The sequence below is a fragment of the Xenopus laevis genome, chromosome 1S (assembly GCF_017654675.1).
Source record: "Xenopus laevis strain J_2021 chromosome 1S, Xenopus_laevis_v10.1, whole genome shotgun sequence".
NCBI lineage: Eukaryota > Metazoa > Chordata > Amphibia > Anura > Pipidae > Xenopus > Xenopus laevis.
The window spans coordinates 82,643,779-82,666,814 of record NC_054372.1 but is presented as its reverse complement, the minus strand read 5'-3'; the positions used below and the strand labels follow the sequence as shown (position 1 = coordinate 82,666,814).

General features: G+C 40.6%; 1 protein-coding gene across 1 annotated transcript in view; it reads left to right on the top strand.

Annotated features, from left to right (window-relative positions):
- The first annotated feature begins 3,466 nt into the window (after positions 1-3,466).
- The window catches only part of LOC108706792 (kelch-like protein 23), a 44,570-nt gene continuing 25,000 nt past the window's right edge, over positions 3,467-23,036 (top strand). The window contains exons 1-2 of the mRNA XM_041579838.1: positions 3,467-4,390; positions 4,560-5,495. Coding sequence (XP_041435772.1) covers positions 4,613-5,495 — 883 coding nt within the window. The 5' untranslated portion in view covers positions 3,467-4,390; positions 4,560-4,612. The remainder of the gene's footprint in view (positions 4,391-4,559; positions 5,496-23,036) is intronic.

Here is a 23,036-nt window from a genome sequence, read left to right as displayed (position 1 = left end):
TATTCCCTGTTCTTCACTTTCTGTAAAGGGATAAAGCAAACTATATATACATTTTTTTTCATGCTTTGATTTGAAATAGAATGGTAGTGTTCCCAATGCATTTGCATGTATGGAAATAAAAGCTACTACAAGAATTTTGTGCTTAATTCACTTTTTTTTTAAAAGACACAACTAGATATAAAGGTATATTCTATGTTTTCCCTCTATGATAACCCAACTGGAAATAAAGCAGCTGTAATTGTGCCAGGAATAAATGCAAGTAAAATTAATATTTTTTTCAAAAAATCATTGGTTGATGTAACTTAGCATGCGTTTGCCCTTGGTTTGTTTGCATGCCCGGTGAATCATGCAAGCCAGTGGGTGGCATAATATTACTCTTTGCTGATGACATTATTATGACCCTTACAAACAATTATCTGCAAAACTTGAAGGAAATGACTTCAACCTAGTATTCTGATATAAAATAAACCTCAGGCCCTACCTACATTAATGCTTAGGTAAGCTTTAGAGAGACAGACCTAGTCTGTAAGTGAAAAGGAAACATTGATGATAGATTTCATCATCTAAGATTTGATTCATTTCATGCACCTCCTGTTTGGAAATCACTGCCTAAATCTCAGTTCCTGAGAGCAGACCTGATTGTTCAAGACGAGCGACTTATGAACAGCAGGGGGATATCCAACTGCTTTGTAGGGAACAAAGCAGACCAATCAGTTAAAAATGATCTACTGATATAGCTCACAGATAAGGCAGAATTCTTCCTTCATCTTCTTTGCACAGTCATTTATTTCTTAGGCTTAGGTCTTTTGGAGAGTTGGGATTTATTTCTATTTTTTCCCTATAGCAATGAAGTAGTTAGTGGCCTTCTTCAGACATATTTGGTCCCTTCTTTCACATTCTTGGCTGTAATGCTACATATCAACATCACATTGTTTAACTTATACCTCAAAATTATCTATCTTCACAAATTTCAGGATGCTCAAATTACCATATCCAAAGAGATATTCAAAGAAATTAATAACCGTATAATGGCCTTCCACTGGAATAATCCCAGAACCTTCCACTAGCAAAGTCTCAAGAATCACACAGAAAATATTTACACTACTCTGTATTATAAGTGGATTAGTTCCCAACTTTTATTACTATCTTGTCTCACAGGTATATTATCTCCAGTGGTGGATTAACTGGGATATTATCTTGCCTCACAGGTATATAAGCTCCATTGATGGATCAGCCAAGACCACTATTACACTTGTCAGGCACTACTGGTTAGTTCAAGGGAAGGCCTAAAAATACCTTTGTCACAACTAATTGTGCAAGGCTGATATTCTGGTTACTGTTATACCATGCAAATAAATGTATAATTATGTACTAGATATGCCCCAGCCACCTGACACTCATGGATCTGTTTAATAATTAAATCCATTGCTTTAATTGCACTCACATATGAGCCTGTGGCAGGAATCAGGACTGGAATCCATTTATAGATGGTGAAGATGATGAGTATAGTGTATCATCATCATATGTGCTCCTTTATATATGTGTTATTCATAAGCTTGGCTTTTAGCTGTGTATCTTGTACCAGTGACAATCTGCTCATGCTGTCCTTTTATGTTGGTAATGGGAATAAAACTAAAATTCACCTTAAAAATGTATGTAGGTACAAAATTAGTTTTTATTGTGCTTATTTCTAGACTATAAACGACAACAAAATGACTAAGATAAGGCTTAATAAGATTATGTCAGTCTACAGGTATTGGGGTGTCCACTAAATTAGCAATATGAAAACAGAAACACACAAGGGACTTTTAACTCCACAATACAAGTGTCGGAAACGATCTACAAATAATAAAGGTAATTACACATCAAAGTAAAATAAAAAGCGATTTTTATTCACCACCATGCCATACTGATCAAGTGGAATTGAAAACATCGAAACATGTACTTCCAAATGTTACTGACAGTTTGCGGGTAATGTATCCCAATCCCAATCGAATATAATTAACCTAAGGAGTTTATATTTGCAAATCTGCATTTATTGTTCCAAAGCCTTTTGGAACTTACGTCCTTCAATACCAACGGACTACCTATTATCTTACACAATAGCATGCAAATTTTTCCCATACCTTATTAATACAATCAGCCTTTGGGGTTTATGTCCTCATAGAAGGGATCCCTTCAGCTTCATATGCAGTGCTGCTTACTTTTTAAATGTTTTTAATTCCACTTGATCAGTATTTCTAGACTATAATGTACCGTATGGCAACATTATATGCCAAATAAGAGACTGTGTAACAAATTTAAATCCCCAGATAAGGGTTTTATTTAACGAGATTCCCAAACATGTTGTTATCACAACAACCACTGGCTGAAAAAAAACTACCCCAACATTTTATAAAGGTCTCGCTAGAATAGCTGGCCCATGGATAAAGTGGCAGCACAATAAATACTTTTACATTGGGAATTCAATTCCAGGAACAAACTGGGAAATTAAATATACAGACTAAAGGAGTAAATATAATAGGGTTTGGTGTTATTGCCTTTTACATGAATAGTGCTACTTTACTTTTTGCCATTTGTTTAAAAAGCAAAAATGTTTGGTCTTATTGAGCTAACGAGGACAAACAGGGAAATTGAAGTTATTCCATGTATCACTGGTTTTACTACAGAGGAAGCAACCCCCTCAGTTGCAGAGGGGCGAGGGACCCTGGACACATGGTCTGTTCTTCTACAATTGTATAAAAATCCCCTCTCCCTAGCTGTTCTTCAACATGAGAGTGAGCAGGCATGGAGTGGAGACATTAGCAGGGAGGAGGTGGGTGGCTGTCTAGGGGTTGCTGTACATTCTGGGTCCCTCCCCAAAGATTGTTTTGGCTGGGGTGGGGGTACAGTCCTGTTTGGTTACACTGCTTCTATGCATGGTTCCTGTGTGACAGTTAATTAGACTGCCAGTGCAAAGATAAGCAGAAACCTATTTTGAAGTCTGAATGTGAAGTGATTGCTTGGAGTGTAATTTTTTTTACCATATCCATATAAAATCTGGGCCCACCTTAAGAGTGTGTCGAAGACCCGAAGTGGCAAAGGAAGCAGCAAAAAGACCCGTTCCACAATTGGGTTTTTGTTATTTTTTAATGAAATCCCTGGCCACCAATGTTTTTTTAAATTCTATATGTGGCCACTGACCACCAATTTTTTATACATTAGGGGGGCCATGGCCACTAATGTTTTTATAAAATTTTCTGTGGGGCCCCTGACCACCAATGCTTTTGTTTTACTTGTAAAGGGGGCCCCTGACCACCAATGTTTTTTTTAACTTGTGGGGGGGGCTCACCACCAATGGGTTTTAAAAACTTGTAGGGGGTCACAGGCCACCAATGAAGTTTATTTAATGTTTATGGTGGCCCTGACCATCCAATAGTTTTTTTTTAACTTGTAGGGGGATCCCTGGCCACCAATGGGTTTTTATATCTTGTGGGGGGGGGTTCTTGGCCACCAGTGAAACTTTTTTCAAGTTCTATGGGGGGCCCTGGCCGCCAGTGAAGCTTTTTCTAAGTTTTATGGTGGGTATGGTGGGTCCCCTTTTAACTTTTAAGGGGGGGGCCTGGCCACCAATTGATTTTTTTAACTGATCACCCATTACATTGACCAAACATTTATTTAATGTTTATGGAGGACCCTGACCACCAATTTTAGGGGGAACCTTGGCTACCAATGGGTTTTAGCATTCATGTTTTAGTTTGGTTTTACTTTTACTTTGGTTTACATTTTTTACTGTGGTTTGAGGAGTCTGGGACAGGGTTGGTGGTGTAGGGGGGGCCCAAGAAAATGTTGTCATATTGGGCCCCAGAAAATGTTGTCATATTGGGAGCCATGTTTTCTGATAAGGGCCCTACCTAAGGGAGGTGGGGGTGTGGATGAGGTAAGGAGGCCATATACAAGTTTTGCACTTGGGCTTGTTGGCCTCTAGTTAGGCAGTTGCAATCAGTAATCTCACAACAAATTAATGTAGCGCTGCTACATTTAAATGAATATTTGTGCTAAATTTCAATCTTGTGTGGCACATACAGCTTTATAGTATTTTAATGCTGTAATCCAGATTTCCTCTTCAGCACCTAAAGTCTGTTTACAGCTTCAGCAAGGGAAATCCCTGTTACTGAATGAAGGACAAGCACAGAGGTTAAAAAAAAAACGTAGACAGCTATTTTTGGAACAGCTGAGTATTCAGAATGCAAACCAAACTCCACAAGGACTGCATTATAAATTGAGCGCCACAACAGCAGAATTAACTTGTAATGTTAACATTCAGAAAGTTTTTAGCTGCTTCTTAAGGCAGAACTGGAAGTAAATGATGGCAAAGAAAATTAAGGACCGCATGCATTGATTTTACGCCGTAAGTGAAGTGTGAAAATCGGACTCAAAGACAGATAATCAAGTAGTCTCTTAGCTTTACAATTCTGCTTGTTTGTGTTATTTTTCTGGAGTATTTTGATGGTCATTGTTTTTACTTTAAATTTATATTATGTATTAGTGATTCTCAAGAACATATTTTCATTTTCTAGATGAATATCCAATTGGGTAAAGATTTGCTGAAAGATTTTTGATATCAACACCTATGGATCCATTGAATGACACTGTTCTTGAGGTTGGAAATCAGCTGTTCAATGTGAACAGGTCTCTCCTAGCTTCCCAAAGTAGATTTTTTGATGTCTTGTTTTATGGTGGATTCAAGGAAAGTACTCACCGTAAAATTCATCTTGAAGGGGTAAATGAATGGTGCTTCCAGGCCCTGCTTGATTTTATGAACAATGGAACAATCAAAATGAATATAATTAATGTTACAGCTCTTCTAGAAACAGCAGATTTTTTGGACTTGCAAAAGGCTAAGATGAGATGTGCTGGCTTTTTAGCTAATGAATTACGGGTGTCAAACTGTCTGGGAATGATGACCTATTCTCAACAGTATAACTGTTCTGAACTGTATTCTTCTGCTTTAAATGTGGCCCTTACCCACTTCTCAGAGTTGTATAACAATGCAGAGGAATTTATTCAACTTGACAAGGAAAGTCTTTTTAAACTTTTGCAAAATAGTGATTTATATGTTCCTGCTGAAGACACTGTTTTTGATGCCGTCATGAAATGGGTCATGGAAGACCCAGTTAGAGAAAAGGACTTTGAAGATCTAATAGCACAAGTGAGACTTTGTTTTCTTAGTCTCACCTTTCTTGATATCTTAGTAAAAAGAAGTCAAAGGGGAGGACTGCAGGATACATATAGTAGACTTCTGAAAAACTTGAATGCCAAACCCCCCAAGACATGGACTACCATAGATGAAACTATGTCTACCAGCAGAAAATTTGATACATTATATGTCTTAGGAGGAAAGCATGAAAAAGATCAACAAGATTTATTTATGTTTTTGCCTAAAACATCCACATGGAGAGCCTGTACACCACTTCAACGTAAAAATCTTACCCAGTATGCAGTGACAACAGTAGGTAACGTACTATATTATTATATGGATAATTAGAATATTATGTAAAGTATAGAAGACTGCTGAGAATTGTACATTATGTCTATTGTTTTAAAGACAAGTTTATTTGTTCTTCCGCAAATAGTCCTATCTTGTGGTGATCAGCAGTTACTTTTAGTCCCTCTATTCCTGGGTGTACTCGGATTTTCTCTGCAAGATGTTCTACTATTAAGGCAAATATAAGGGGCGACAAAGGGCACCCCTGCCTTGTTCCGTTAGTTATGTCGAAGGAATTTGACAGGGCACCCGGAATTCTTACTTTAGCAGAAGGCTTAGTATACAAAAGCAGCATTGCCTTGAAGTCCCACTTTTTCTAGGACTTCTTGCATATAAGACCAGTTCACCCTGTCAAATGCCTTCTCCGCATCCAGCGATAGGGCCAGGAAATGGGATTACTCCTTTTCAGCAATATGAATTAGATGTAGTCATTTCCTAGTGTTATCTGGGGCTTGTCTACCAAGTATAAATCCAACTTGATCATTATTAATTAAATCTGGGAGCAGCGGGGCTAGTCTCAATGCTAGAATTTTGGCGTATATTTTAATGTCGGTATTTAAAAGTGCAATTGGTCTGTAGTTAGTACAGTTATCTGGGGCTTTTCCCGTCTTTGGAATGGTGATTATATGTGCTGCAAGAGATTCCTGGCTTATGGTGTTGGTCTCTACCCAGTAGTTAAAAAGTTTAGTAAGTTTGGGCACTAAAATATGTGCGAATACTTTATAATAATCGTTACAATATCTATCTGGACCAGGAGACTTGCCGTTTTTTAAGGTTTTGATGGTAGCTGCTACTTCCTCCTCTGTAAATGGATCATTGAGAGTCTCTAGCTGCTGTCTGGTTAGAGAGGGTAGATGAACTGAATCTAAGAAAGAGTCAATCTCCTGTTGTGTGGGGTTATGTTCTTGGGACTTTTGGGTCAAATTATAAAGCCCTATATAATATTCTACAAAGTATTCTGCTATTTCTTTCGATCTAGTTAGAAGGTTTCCTTTATGATTAATAGATTTGATTCTAGTTTGAGCTTGCATGTTTTTGAGTCTATGTGCTAACATTTTATTTGATTTGTTTCCTGTGGTGTATTATTTTAGTTTTAATAGTTTTAGCCTATATTCCATTCAGGCTAACTGAACCTTGCTGAGTTGTGTCCTAATGTCTTCTGCCTGTTTTTGTAAATTTTTCTGCATGTCGGGGGAGGATGTTGAAAGTTGGGAGTTTTCTATTTGTTTTAGTTATTTTTATAGCATTTCTTGTTGGGCTTCCCTAGTTCATTTCACTTGTTTGTTCAAATTGATTAGTTCACCCCTGATTACTGCTTCGTGGGCCAGCCACACTGTTTGTGGAGATATTTCCGGGGCTTCATTAATTTTAAAATACTTTACCAAGTGATCTGTTATTGTTTGTTTGTGATCTAAGTTGACTAGTAGAGAATCATTGATCCTCCAGACTCTGGACTGTACCTGATCCTGTTGTGACTTAAAATCTGCAATGACAGGTGCATGGTCTGACCATGAACGTGTTGTAATAAACGCATTTGTCAATGCGCTAGTGGTTTGGGAATCAGCTAGAATCAGGAGTCAGCTAGAAGTAGGAGTAATTTCTCGGGGAGTAATACGTATATTCCCTAGCATTATGGTTTTAGGCCCTCCAAGTATCTATTAATGCATTCTCAGAGATAAATTCTTCCATTTTATATGCTGTTCGTAAAGTGGTTGGAGGGGAGGATTTCCCTAAGGGTCTCTGGGTATCAAGTGATTGGTTTAGTGCCATGTTAAAATCTCCCGGCTACCACAAGGCGTCCCCTCTTCATTTCGTGAACCATATTTAACATTTTACGTACAAACTTGTCTTGATTGTCTTCATTGGGAGCATATAGGTTTACCAGGGTATACAATTGTCTATTAAGCGAGCAGATCACTACCTGATATCTGCCTCCTTTGTCTGATAAATGTTCATGTACATCTAAGGTGACATGTTTGGAGAAAAACATAGAGACTCCTTTAGATTAAGTAGTGGCACGTGAGTGAAAATTATGTGGATAGTTTCTAGAGTAGAATTTGGGTGGGTTAAGGCTAGTAAAGTGGGTTTCTTGAATGAACAGTACACCAGCCTGCAATCTGCTCGCTTCTTTCAACATTAGATTACGTTTTTGAGGGGTATAAAGGCCCCTTACATCATGTGTGTGAAAAAGTACCATTATCATTCATATTAAAACAAGCATTACTACCTATCCATAATAGGTTTGCGATATTTGGGGGACGTAAAGCTGGTGCAACAGAATTGGATATCCAGGTCTTACCTGGAGTGTCGTATCGTGTATATAGAGCATAACAGTGTAATATAAACATAACCTTAAAATAACCTGAAATAGCAAACTGGTGTTCCTCAACTGGAGGAATAGTGTCCAGTAACGGCAGCGGTTGCTGTGTTGTCATCGCTGCTTAGGTTCCTGTATGTCAACAGGAATAGTGGGGGGGGGGGTAGGAGAAATCTGATGTTGATGTTGCTCCCCAGCCAAAACTTGGGGTTAGTCGTGCCCCTTAGGCTTCTCAGCATCTAATAATAGGACGATTTTGTTGAAAATGGGGAACATCAGGGCCTAAGCGGTGTCCCAGTCTGCGTCTTGACGTGTCGGAGGAGAAGGGGATCCGGCTCGATTGGAGGTTTCCGACTTGTCCTCCATATTTGGCTCTTTGTGGATCCATTTGTAGGTAATTTTCTTAGCTTCATCTGGTGAAGCAAATGTATAGGAGGCTCCATTTTGTTTCGTAGGGTAGGCCCATCTGTATGGAATTTTATGTTCTCGTAGTGTTCTCGTGGTTTCAAGGAAAGTTCTCCGTTTGGCTAGGGTAGCCATAGAGAGATCAGTAAAAAGTTCCAGTGTTTTATATTTATCGGGCCAATTTTCCCGCTTCCTAGCCAGCATCAGGAACTGTTCTTTTGTTTTTAAGAAATGCAGCTTGGTGAGGACATCTCTGGGAACTGCTTCAGGCGCTGTCCTAGGCTTAGGGACCCGGTGGATGCGGACGATGGTAAGGTCAATTGGGGAAGCCTCTGGTAATAGAGATCCATAAAGTAGGCCTCAAGCGCCTCCGGTTTAATATCTTCCGGAATGCCTCTTATTCTGATGTTGCAGCGCCAAGACCTATCTTCAATTTCTGCCACCTTATCGGTGAGTCGTGCCACTTCCTTCTCCATAGTTTGCTGCGTTTTGGCAACTGCATTGTGAGCTGTTGTGAATTCAGCCATTTTGCGTTCCAAATGGTCGGTGCGTTACACGAGGTCTCTCACCTCCCTTTTTATTTCGGCGGAAAAAAGCTTAAAGTCATGCTGGAGTGTGGTTCTGAGTTCCGTAAGCATGCTTTTAATTTCAGCCGATGTGATCGGGGAGGCTGCCGGTCCGGAGTCCACGTTAGCATCTGCGTGGTGATCCAAGAATGTGCCTGACTGCCTGGTATTTCGTTCTGCAAAGAACTCCGACACCTTCTTGAAGTCTTTTTTCGCCGGGTTTTTGGGGCCCTGTCTGTCTCTCGGGGTATATAGCTGTAGAAGGTATGCTGAGTTGCGTCGGGGTTTGCTCTATTTGTTCACCTTTGTGGGCTAGGGAATGAAGAGCTCCGGGACAAAGCTACCGCTCACATGTAAGGTTTGGCTCCGCCCCCAAGTTTATTTGTTCTTAATGACAAGTTGCCTTATTTAGCTTAAGCTTTGACAAAATAAAATCATGCATCATGTCACTGGGGCATGCCTAACAAATTGGGACTCACATCAGTGATAACACATCATAAATATTAATACCAGGGTCTTCTTAACAGATTGATGACCAATATGTATAAGATTACCCACGGTTCTGGTATACATAAGCACTGGTATTAATTCTAAAAAATGTTTTCTAGTGAATTAAAAATGGAAAAACATTTTCTACTCAATACTACCAGACTATTATTTAAAGCAAATTTAATAATGCTTATAAAATTTCTTAAACATACCTCAAAGATGTCATCTTACAATATCTTATCGTATTTAACAGAACATAGTTCTAACATAGAAAATATAAATGTCTGGTGTCTTTGAAACTGTTTCATATCCAACATGCATAGGATTACCAAAGCATGTAGAGACTTTCAAGTAAAATAGTGTACAGTATATGACCTTGGCTGGCATTATAAAATTTTAAATAGGTAAAGATATCAAATGACAAATCATAAAGCATTTAAAATGCATAAATAATGCATAATCTGGAGCATGGCACTATAACCACCAGTATTTGTACCTATAGTACTTACAATGATAGTCCTAAGCGATCAATTTTCAAAATAGATATTATAATCATAGTAAGTGTGTGTCCATAGTTACAGTGGTAGATCACCCTTAAGTATGTTATAGAAATTATAAGCAACATTTCAATTGATCTTCATTTTTTATAGTTTTTCAATTCTTTGCCTTCTTTGCCTGACTCTATCCAGCAATCAAATGGATGGCTACAATTTTTTTTATATACTTATCTTTCTATTCTGGTTCTCGTCTATTCATATGGCTCTCAGTCAAACAACTCCCTGGTTGATAAAGTCATTTGACCCTAGCAACCAGATAGCTGCTAAAATTCCAAGCTGGAGAGCTCCAGAGCAAAAAAAAATACAAATAATAACAAATGAATAACCCCTTTAAATTGTCTTCGTAAAAAATTGTTTTGCTTTTCAAAATTTTTTTGCCTTGAATGGTAAAGGTGTCTTATAAACTAGGTGTGCCTGTAAAAAATAGTGATCTTTAAGTCCTTAAATTATTTTCAATTGTGTGCCTGGGTCTTCTGAAATGTTTAATACCCGATATGCATTGTGTATTGCAAAAATATGTATCATGCAGAGGCCCTAAAATGAAAATATTATAGTGTTCTTGACTGGTGTTGTAAGAGGCCCGTATATAACATTTTCCACAAAAAAAAGCTATATATTTGGAAAGTACACATTCTAACAAATCGAGAATGGTTACATACTGTACTGTATGTCTTTCTGCTCAGTGCCATATTTAAACTTGGTGTGCCCCTGGGCCATACACACCCTGTCCCCCCTTGCACACTAAACCCCCCATGGGTGCACCCCACAGACCCACTTGCACCCAGCCCCCCATTCATGCACATCATGCACATCCTGACCTGCCCCCCTATTTGCACATCTCCATCCACTAGCATGTATCCTTGAAACAATCACGGATTAACATAGCAAGTCGCTTGCACCCAGCCCCCCATTCATGCACATCATGCACATCCTGATCTGCCCCCCTATTTGCAAATCTCCATCCACTAGCATTTTTCCTTGAAACAATCCCAGATTAACATAGTAAATTAGGTTGAAAAAAAGACACGTCCATCAAGTTCAAACTTTTTAGTCTATATATAACCTGCCAAACTGCTAGATCCAGAGGAAGGCAAAAAAACCCCATTCAAAACCACTCCAATATGCCTCAAATGGGGGGAGAGGGTCCTTCCTGACTCTAAGGGGCAGATTTACTAAAGGGCGAAATCTCATCCGCAGGAACATCACCAATTTGCTAACAGTCGTGAGGGGCATTCCACATTTGTTTTAGGGTGGGCTCATGTCTAGGGCATTAGAGGATCTCTTTAGTCTTTATTTTGCTTCCTTGGAAATTTACTGTAATACTAAGTAGCCACTTTAAGCATTTTAACCAGCATCTCTAATAAACCTGTCTATACGACCTATATGTACCCGCCCTATTCAAATTGATCTAAGCGTAAGAGTACTAACGAAGTTTCGCTAGGCAGAATTGAACGCTATCGAAAGATCTCTAAGAAATGCTTGCGCTGATGGATTAATGCTAGCAAAACTTCCCCAGTGTTCAGCTGCTGACCGCAACTTTGCATTTTAGTGAATTAGCGTAGTGAATTTCACCTTTAGTGAATATGCCTCCAAGTTGGCAATCAGACTAGTCCCTGGACAGGAGCGGATTTCTCCCGAGGGCACCTGTAGGCCAGCGTCCTCCAGCACCCCTCTCTCCCACAGAATTGTGCGCATCCTTTCGTACTGGAACACTAAGCATCTAGCGCTTAGTGCTCCCAAATGGACCCAACTACCCCTGCGGGTGGGCAGCATGCTGCCCCTTAATTAATGTTGGCCTAGGCCCGGACCTTTATGGCCTCACTGCAAATCTGGGCCTGTCCCTGGATCAACCTGTACTATGTTCTATCTTCCACAGTGCGGGGCCTTCTGATGTGCGTGCCTGTGACCTGTGCGTGGACAAGCACACAAGTTGTGCGCACAGAGGTACGCGTCCCAAAGGTAGGGATTGATGCCACAGGTAGGGAAACAAGAGTCTGAACTAGAGGCAAGGCGGCAGAAGAGGTACGGTGCCTGGCACCCCTCCACCTTTGCGCCCTAGGCACATGCTTCTTCTGCCTACCCCTAATTCCGGCCCTGATCTTCCATAACCCTCTAACCCCTTCAAAAAGCTATCTAATGTTTATTAGCATCTAATGTATGTCAGCCTGTACGACTGCTTCAGGCAGAGAATTCCAAATCTTCACAGCTCTCACTGTAAAAAAAACCCTTCCGGATATTTAGCCGGAACCTTTTCTTCTAATCGGAATGGGTGACCTTGTGTCAGTTGGAAAGACCTACTGGTAAATAAAGCATCAGAGAGAATATTATATGATCCCCTTATATATTTATATATACAGTAGTTATCACATCACCCCTTAAGCGCCTCTTCTCCAGCATGAACAACCCCAACTTGGCCAGTCTTCCCACATAGCTAAGATTTTCGATACCTTTCACCAGCTTAGTTGAATTCTCTGCACCCTCTAAAATTCAGTAATGTCCTATTTGAGCGCTGGAGACTGTATGGCATATTCTAGATAGGGCCTTACCAGTGCTCTGTACAGTAGAAGAATAACCCCCTCCTCCCTTGAATCTATGTCCCTTTTAATACAGCTCAATACCTTGCCCTTGATGCTGCTGCCTGGCATTTATTGCTACAATCAAGTTTATTATCTACTAGGACTACCTTTTCTGTCACAACCATACTGGTTGGTACCATTATTTAAAGGAGCAACACTCTCAACCCACATGTTTTTACTATTAATATACTTAAAAACTGTGTATACAAAGTAAATATAGGCATTTTGATACTAAGGTGCCTCAAGCTGAAATATCGAGCTATGTGACTTAATGAACTAATGCTGGTTTTCGGGAGCAATAACCTTTTGAATCATAGTTTTTTGCGAATGTGAAAAAACGTTTTAATAAATGGGAAATGGTACATGATTAAGTGATTGTGATGCAATTGGCATGTGTCACGGTCGGCACCCAACACCAGAACAAATGCCAAGCACCCTGGTCTCGGCTCGTGCTTCACCTGTAGTGAGGAGCCCTCAGCTACTTGGATGCCACCAGGACTTAAATGAGAGGTGCAAGGCTAGAGGTTCTGGATAGGTAGAGGGGCATGACATCCAGTCGACGGGTCAAATTGTGAAAACCTTGCATCAGGTAATCTTGCCTCTGCTTATGTTCTTCCAGGCACTGTAACAGAGTGGTGAGTAGTGCTTCAGCGGTGGAAGGAGCAGCAGCAGCAGCGGCGTGACCTTCTTCATCCATTTTTGGACCCGTTATAATGTCATGGTCGGCACCCAACACCAGAACAAATGCAGAGTCTTTTAGGCCGAAGGTCGCGGTACAAGACAATAGAGTAGTCAGATCAGGCCAGGTCGGGGCAGGCAGAGAATAAACGTAGTCAGGCAGGCAAGGGTCAAACCAGGAAGTCAATCAGAAGGGTTAAGCAGAAGAGGTAGTCGGTATTCAGGCAAGGGTCAAGATCCAGAGTTCAAATAGTCAAAAGCCAGGCAGGGGTCCCAACAGGAATCAAACAGATTCAAAACAGGTTAGCAAAAGCTCATAAAGCACCAGGAACAAACTCCTATAACGGGCAAAGATCTGCAAGCTAAAATCCCTTTTGTACCGTTTGAATTTTGTGCCATTGCGCGCCTCTGTGCTTTGACGTGATCAGCGCGCAGAGGCAGACGAGACGAGGGCGCGCGCCCTAAGGAGCAGCAATGGTGCAGGAAGAAGAGCGGCACGGCAGGCATCCCCGCCGCACCCCTAGACCACCAGGGTGAGTTCCTATCATCACATTACCCCCCTCTCTAGGGGGGGCCACTGGAACCCCAGATCTCTCAGGAAACTTAGAATGAAATTGCTTCCTGAGACGATCAGCCCTAATATCACCAACAGGAACCCAAGAGTTTTCCTCAGGACTGTAGCCCTTCCATTTCACAAGGTATTGCAACTTACCCCGCACTAAGCAAGAATTGAGGAGTTCTTGAACAATGAATTCATGCTGACCCTCAACTAATACTGGGGGAGGGAAGGGTTGTTGGCGTACCTGTGTGGCAGGTTTCAGGAGGGAAACATGGAAAATTATCAGGGAGTTTGACTAGAACAGATGAGAGATTCATTATTTCAGTGATGGGACCTATAAACCTGGGCCCCAACTTGAGAGAAGGAACCTTTAACTTAATATTTTTTTGTAGACAACCATACAGAGTCTCCTACCTGCTATTTGGGTTCCTCTCTACGAGACCTATTGGCTGCTTTTTTTCTGAGCTGCTGAAGCTGCAGAAAGAGAGTCGTGCACCTCAGACCAAATTTTTGCAAACTGTTTGATAGAAGAATTAACAGAAGGTACAGGAGACAATGAACCAGAAAAAGAAAATGCTTTCGGATGTAAACCATTAACAATAAAGAATGGGGATTCACCAGTTGAAGAATGAGTAGCATTATTGTAAGCAAATTCTGCCCAGGGTAATAGTTCGGCCCATGAGGACTGGTTGTCAGACACGTAACACCTCAAAAATTGTTCAAGGGACTGGTTAACCCTTTCGGTTTGACCATTGGTTTGAGGGTGATATGTGGTGGAAAAAGACAACTCAATCCCCACCAGAGAGCAGAATGCTCGACAACATTTCGAAACAAACTGTACCCCTCTATCGGAAACAATATTGACTGGAAAACCATGTAACTTAAAAATATTAGAAATGAATAACTCAGCTAAAGTTTTGGCAAAAGGGAGGTGTGGGAGGGAAATGAAGTGGCTCATTTTGCTGAAACTATCCATCACCACCCAAATCACAGTTTTCCCCGAGAAGGGGGAAGATCGACAATGAAATCCATAGAAAGATGGGACCAGGGTTTATCAGGGATAGGCAGTGGCCTCAACAAACCTTGTGACAAAATTCCTAGAGGATTTAGACCTCTGACAGACAGGGCAAGAATTGACAACATTTTTAATGTCCTGCTTGGAAGGCCACCAAACATTACGAGACAAAAGAGACACCGTTTTGGAGATGCCTGGCTGTCCTGCCATTTTGGAATTGTGGGCTTCACCCAAAACCTGTTCCCTGAGATCCTCAGGTACAAATAACCTGCCAGAGGGAGTTTCTACAGGGGCAGAAGCCTGAGCTGAGGATAATTATGTGGCATTGTCTGATCCCAGAGCTGCCACAAATAATTCACTAGGGATGATGGGGATGCACTCACTAGAGTCAGACGAGTTGGATTCAAAACTCCGGGAGAGTGCATCTGCCTTAGGGTTCTTGGAACCTGGCCTGTAAGTAAGGGAAAAGTTAAAGTGTGTAAAAAAACAGAGCCCATCCGGCCTGCCTAGGGTTCAACCATTTGGCAGACTCAATATATAGAAAGTTTTTGTGGTCAGTAAAGACCGTTATCACATGCTTAGCCCCCTCCAACAGGTGGCGCCATTCCTCAAAGGCCCATTTGATAGCCAACAGTTCTCTATTTCCAATTATCATAGTTAGCCTCCACAGGCTAAAATTTCTTAGAGAAGAATGGACAGGGGTGCACTTTGTTGGTTATCAGATGCCTTTGAGAAAGGACTGCCCCTACCCCAACCTCTATAATGAAAGGAAGAATGGTGTCAGGATGACGAAGAATGGGGGCAGACACAAATTCCTTCTTGAGGAATTCAAAGGCTTGAATAGCCTCAGGGGGCCACATGCTAGGATTTGCACCTTTTTTTATTAAGTCAGTGATTGAGGCTACTATCAGGGAAAAATTCTTTATAAATTGCCGATAGTAGTTGGCAAAACCCAAGAACCTCTTGGTAGCACGTAAAGAAAGAGGCTGAGCCAATTCAATTACGGCCCTAACTTTCACAGGGTCCATTTCCAGACCCTTGCTGGAGATATTGAACCCCAAAAACTAACAGAAGAAACCTCGAAGGTGCACTTTTCAAGTTTTGCAAAGAGGTTATTTCTCCTTAACCTAAGCAAAACTTCCAGAACATGTTTACGATGATCATATAAAGAAAAAATTAGAATGTCATCTAGATAGACCACTACGAATATCCCCAACAGGTCCCGGAAGATATCATTAACAAATTCCTGGAACACTGCGGGGGCGTTACAAAGACCAAACGGCATTACCAGATATTTGTAGTTTAGAATAAATCTTTGCATCTCTAACTCGATCGAACAATTCAGAAATCAAAGGAAGGGGCTAACGAATTTTATGGTAATCTTATTAAGACCCCCGTAGTCTATACAAGGGCGAAGACCACCATCTTTTTTCCCAAAAAAAAAAGAAACCCGCGCCAGCAGGGGAACTAGAGGGTCTGATGAAACCTCTCTCAAGGTTTTCCTGGATATACTCCCTCATTGCCTGGGCTTTGGGTAAGTAGAGAGGGTAAGTTCTACCACGAGCAGGAGAAGAACCTGGGACAAGGTTAATTGGACAGCCATACTGTCTGTGTGGGGGTAAGGTTTCTGCAGCTTTTTTAGAAAAAAACATCAGCAAATTCAGCGTAAGCTGCAGGTAACCCTTCTAAAGAGGTAGTAGCCACCACTTGAGGAACACAAGAACCACCACATTTAGAACCCCATGGAGAAACTCCCCAGTTACCCAATCAATATGAGGGTTATGAGTCTGGAGCCAGGGTAACCCCAATATTAAAGGAGAAGAAGCACCCTTAATAATATAAAAGGTTACTTCCTCGCAGTGTAGTTTGTTTGTACACATAGTTAAGACTTCAGTTTTCTTGGTTACTAAACATGACCCTAAGGGTTTTTTGTCCACCGCTTATTTTCTCATGGGAGGACTTAAAGGGGTTAAGGGAATATTAAACCTTACTGCGAAGGCAGTATCCAAGAAGTTCCCCTCTGCCCCTGAATCCACAAATGCGGAAACTTTGACAGAGCCCGTAGGCCAGGTTAACTTAACCGGTAACATAATCCTAGAGGTAGACTGGGGAGAGGAAACTTCTCTCCATAGTAAATGCAAAGACCCAAATTTCGCCTGCGGGCCTTTTCCTCAGGCGATAGATGGGATATGCCCAGTTGCATGGGTTCTTCTTGAGGTAAAGGCACAGAGGGATTAGGAGATTTGACATAAAAAGATTTAACATTGGTAACACCAAAATGAGAGGAAGTACCCTTCTCACCTCTTCTCTCCCTCTGTCTTCTATCTACTTGGATGGCAAGAGACATGAGGTCATCAAGATTAGTAGATAGAGGGTAGTTAACTAGGCTGTCTTTGACTGAATCAGAAAGCCCAATATGGAACTGGCGCCATATCGTTCCACCCAGTTTCCACTTTCCACCGGCGGAATTCGGTGCAATACACCTCTGCATCCCGTTTCCCCATTGCACAATTTATGATTCACGGAGTCGGCAGAAGATGCACAATCTGGGTCATCATAAAGTACAGCCATGGTTTTAAAGAATGTATCAAGGGAAAAACTGGCAGGATCTGAGAGGGGCAATCTGAGGGTAATAGGGTCATTACGAACCTCAATTTTACTTCGCCAGTAGTGAAAGAGTGGGGGAAAAAGCTGAGGTATAAATTGCATGCCTCTTGGAACACAAAGAATTTAGACCTGTCCCGATTGAATTTTTCGGGGAAGACAATCTTGGGTTTGTGGGTTTTAGATACATTACCCAACAAAGCAGGAGAACCCACAGAAGCGGCCAGAGGAGGGGTGACTACTGGAGCTGGAGACAGAACAGAAGCATCCAGTCGACGGGTCAAATTGTGAAAACCTTGCATCAGGTAATCTTGCCTCTGCTCATATTCTTCCAGGCGCTGTAACAGTGTGGTGAGTAGTGCTTCAGTGGTGAAAGGAGCAGCAGCGGCGTGACCTTCTTTGTCCATTTTTGGGCCCGTTATAATGTCACGGTCGGCACCCAACACCAGAACAAATGCCAAGCACCCTGGTCTAGGCTCGTGCTTCACCTGTAGTGTGACTGCCTTTGGCCTCGGGAGGAGCCCTCAGCTGCTTGGATGCCACCAGGATTTAAACAAGAGGTTCTGGATAGGCAGAGGGGCACGACTGTTAGCTAGAGTCTTTTAGGCCGAAGGTCGCGATACAAGATGTTAGGCAATAGAGTAGTCAGATCAGGCCGGGTCGGGGCAGGCAGAGAATAAACGTAGTCAGGCAGGCAAGGGTCAAACCAGGAAGTCAATCAGAAGGGTAAAGCAGAAGAGGTAGTCGGTATTCAGGCTAGGGTCAGGATCCAAAGGTCCGAATAGTCAAAATCCAGGCAGGGGTCACAACAGGAATCAAACAGGTTCAAAACAGGTTAGCAAAAGCTCAGAAAGCACCAGGAACAAACTCGGGCAATGATCTGCAAGCTAAAATCCCTTTTTCTACCGTTTTAATTTCACCGCCATTACGCGCCTCTGTGCGCTGATGTCATCACGCCAGGGCATCCCTGTCTATAAGGAAGACAGGCGCGCGCGCCCTAAGGAGCAATAATGGTGCAGGTCCCTGCCACACCACTAGACCACCAGGGTGAGTTCCTATCATCACAGCATGACTTTGAGCTCAGTATACAGGCAGCAAGTATTCTTCCTAAGACTTTCTTTGCAGTTGTGTTGAACCTGCTTGTACAATCAACTTTTAAAAAAACATCTTTAAGACAATGTGATAAAACATAAGATTCATGTTGATTGCTGCTTTTTTTTGTAATTTTAAGATCTAGTGATCTGTTTTCCTCAATATTTCTCTGCAGGCTGAAATCCGCAATCGCTTGGCCCTAGCCTTAACAATTTATTAATGATAATGTAACACCCTAACCATATTGTTTTCCTAGTGGGGTGACCTGTAGGACATGTTTTAACTGTGCACATTTAAGTAAAAACTGTTCTTTTTTTTTGCTTGCTCTAGTTTTTATGTGCTACATACAATTAGATTTTTATTCTTAATGGATTTTAAATTCATAATTTCTTTCATAATTTATTGATAAGCTTTTATATGATGTTCAGTCTCTTTTTTTATACATATTTTTTTATTTGTGGTTTAAACATATGACAATATTTGAATGTACCTACCGGCAGTTCCTGGGGTATAAGCTATTTTTTGGTACAGTACATTACACAAATAATAATTGTTGTCATTACACAAATAATAATAAGCAATAGAGCATCATGCTTAAGTAAATAACTTAACTAAAATTAAAAGAAAAAAAGGTAAACACATCATGGGAGTGCATATACGCTGATCAGAAACTTTGATAATACAAATTCCAAACTGTAAGGTCGCTTTGGTCCTTGGCATTATCAAGTGCTTAAGTTCACTTAAGCAGTCCTTGGGAGATATTATGGTAGCTTAACCAGGGGCTCCAAATTCTATTATAGGCTTTGGTCTGTTTTCAAAGTTTCAAAACTGTAAGCCTTTCCATAATTAGCAGATTGTCCAGTCTGGTTTTCACTGATTGGATGTCCAGTGTAGTTGTTTTCCAGGCTTTAGCTATCATCTGTTTTGCTGCGGAAAAAATATAAGTGACCAAGCGTCTGAGATACTTGTTGCCTCCGGGCACATGCTTATCTAGAAGAGCTTCAAAAGGGTTCTTTTTGAGTGAGAGACCTGTTACACTGGCTATTAAAGAGTAAACTCTGATCCAGAAATGCACTGCCACTGGGCAGTCCCAACATATGTGTAAAAAAGTACCATTTTGTTTTTGCTCGGGTGATCGAATGAATAGTGGTTAAATGGGACTGTTTCCACCAAGAGAAGGCTCGGGGCGACATACCAGGGGGAAATTCTTCATTATTAAGTAAGCAAGGGGCTGGTTTGTGACGGGAGACTAGGTGGTATAATCCTTTTGCTTGGGACCAAATTTTCATAGAATGTGCTATTATCAGGTTGCTATATGCTTTTATTGCAGGATTCGTGGACCAGAATAAGTTTCTTATATTAACTTCTGGCATAGTATCTTGTTCAGTTTGGGCCCAAAGTGGGGCTTCCTCAGCCTGGTGCCAGGATACTGGATGGGTCAGCTGCGCCGATAGATAATAGCATTTTAAATTATGAATACCTAAGCCACCTTTATGACGGTTGCGGCAAGCCGTAGTAAAGTTCAATCTGGCCCTCTTTCCATTCCACACAAAACAGTTAAATGCTTTCTGCAGGGTTTCAAGTAGACCCCTAGGGGGAGAAGTTGGTAGAGTGTGAAATAAATATAGCAGCGGGGGTAGAGCAGATATTTTTAGTGCAGTTAAGCTCCCCATAGATGCGATGATTCTTTTTGCCGAACGACCGATTTTAGGGAAGTCCGATCAATCCTTCGAAATTATCGTGCGGTTAGTGGGATTCGAACGATCGTACATCTTACGATTTTTCCGCGACATCTGTCAGGAAATTGATCAGCCAGGTCAAAAAATCTTTGTCGGTCCCAGTGCAATCTATCTATGTTTGCAGAGCCAAGCAGGCAGCTCCCCTTTGTTTTCCTGGCAAATTGGTCTTTTTAGTTGATGGTAAATTCGTACGATTGTACGATCGTTCCGAGAAGATCGTGGTCTCACGATGAGGATCTGATCTTTTAAAAATCTCAACATCTATGGCCAGCTGTACTCTACCTAACCAAGACAGGTTCAGTTTACCCCAGGATTTTATCATGGCAAGTACCCTTTGGCTTATTTTGGTATAGTTGTCCTGTGCTAACGTCATGTATTCTGTGGGTATATTGTACCTAGATATTTAATTGTTTTGGGCTGCCAGTGGAATCCAAAATTAATCTCCAATAATATCTTGTAATGGTTTGGTAGGTTGATATTGAGGGCTTCAGATTTAGTGGGATTTACCTCCAGGCCTGACAGTTTGGCAAATGTAGATAACATTTCGTAGAGATATGGCAATGAGGTCAATGGCTTGGCTAAGGTTACAACTATGTCATCTGCGTATAAGGCACATTTGTATTCTTTATGCCCCACTTTGATGCCTAATATTTTGTCATTATTGCGAAGGGCCAATGTGTCAATGGCTCAATCACAATCGCAAATAATAAGTGGGACAATGGGCACCCCTGCCTGGTTCCTCTCTGGATTGGAAATTCTATTGAGCTAAAGCCCATATAGTTCACCTTTGCCTTAGGTAAGTCATAGAGGGCCGTAGTAATTTGGGAAAATGTTCAGGCTCTTTTTAACTAGTACTAATTTAGTGACTGTTTATTTTATTGATCATATTCATTTATTGTTTTAATGTTATGTAGTCATGTATGTCATAGGGGAATTACTTATTTTAAAATGGTGATCCCTACCTTCGTAATCAGTGATGGACGAATCTGACCTGTTTCTCTTTGCCGAAACTTCACAAAACAGCACAAAAATTACCAAACACTTTGAATTCAATGAGGCTTTTTTGTGCAACAAAACAAAGTGAAATATTTTGCTCATCCCTAATTGGAATCTATATGCAATAAATGTATTTAAACTTATGTCAAAGTATTTTAGCAAACCACTTTCTTAGTTATTTTTTTCTTTCTTCTGCTTTTATATTTTGCTTTCTTTATATATTATTGGTTCAATTGTTTGGGGTGTTGTGTAATCTGCCATTCAAGCGGTAGAGTTTGAAAGCTATTTTAATTTATGATTGCTTGTGCTGTATTACGGCATTGGTGCATTTTTAGATACTACATTACAAGAGATGTATGTATGTATATTTTTATTTGTAAGCGCTCCTTGAGGGCAAAGCACTGTACAACAAAACAATAAATTAGTAGTAACAAACAAGGGGTCATTGGAATAAAAAGTAACAATAAGTGCATTATTAGAATACAATTCAAATAAATATAAAATATAATTACAATGCAGATTAAGTGCTCAGTGTCAAGGAAACAAAAGGCTAGAGGACCCTACCCCGTAGGGCTTACAGTCTAAATGGGAGGGTAACATACAGACACAATTCAGAGGGGATGTTTACAAGAATTTAATTTAGAAGCCTAATATTTTTTTAGGGTGGTTCAAGCAACCATTACAGGCTGTCTGCTTGTTAGGAAAACCTTAAAAGTTACATGATTATGAACATTTTCATTCATCCAGGTCATGGTATATCTAGAATAAGTAATTTTAGAGCAACTTGACTTGCTGAGTAATCATTGAAGAGGTTTCACTACTCATCCAAGAAGCTTTTTCAGTTCAACTGACTGGTATGGGAAGTCCTCGGCATATAAATGACAGATCTACAAGTAGACTGCTAAGGGGACCCCTTTTGCACCCGCTTATGCTAATTTATTTTTGGGATGTTGGGAGCAGTTCTATGTCTTCTCTGGAAAAACTGATCAATGGACGTGTAATATACAGTAAATCAATGGATTGCTACATTGATGATCTGTTGATTATATGGGAGGGTTCGGCTGAATCCTTACAACAGTTTTTTGGGTTTCTGAATGATAATGATCTAAATCTAAAACTAACATATGTAGCAGACTTAGATCAAATAGATTTTTTAGATATTACTATAATCAAGGATGAAAATGGTTTGTTACAAACAGATATATTCAGAAAAGAAACAGCCACTAAGTCCACACTGCATTTTTCTAGTCACCACACAACTAATGTCAAAAAGGCCATTCCGATTGGCGAGTTCCCGAGAGTGAGGAGAAATTGCTCCAATGATATAACTTTTAAGAAAAGAGCACAGGAACTGTCAAGTAGATTAAAAAAAGTGGATATAGCAACAGATCAATTAGGGTAGGAAAAAGGAGGTCTGATACAACACCAAGATCACAAACTCTGTCCAAAGTAAAATGAAAGAAGCTCTGAAAATGTAAGATTCATTACTACATACTGTAATCAGTGGGATGAGATCAGAATTATTCTGAAAAAACATTGGCATATATTACATACAGATCCTGGAATATGTGATTATATTCAAACATTTCCACAAATCACGTCAGGACGTGCCCCTAATTTACAAGATATGCTGGTACGTAGCCATTTCAGCAACAGAAGAAATAAATCACAAACACATGACTTTGGTACTTTTCCAAGTAAAATCTGTCCTTTTATATGTAATATTAAAGAGGTGCTGGATAGATTTGGAAAAAAACATGTTCTTAGACAGTGGAGTAATTGCTGCACCGCAGGAGTGATCTATATGATCACCAGTCCGTGCAATTTGCATTACATAGGCAAAACAAAGAAAACCTTAAATTAAAGAAAATAATTTCTGAACATCTGACAAGTATCAAATACACTCAGAAAGCACT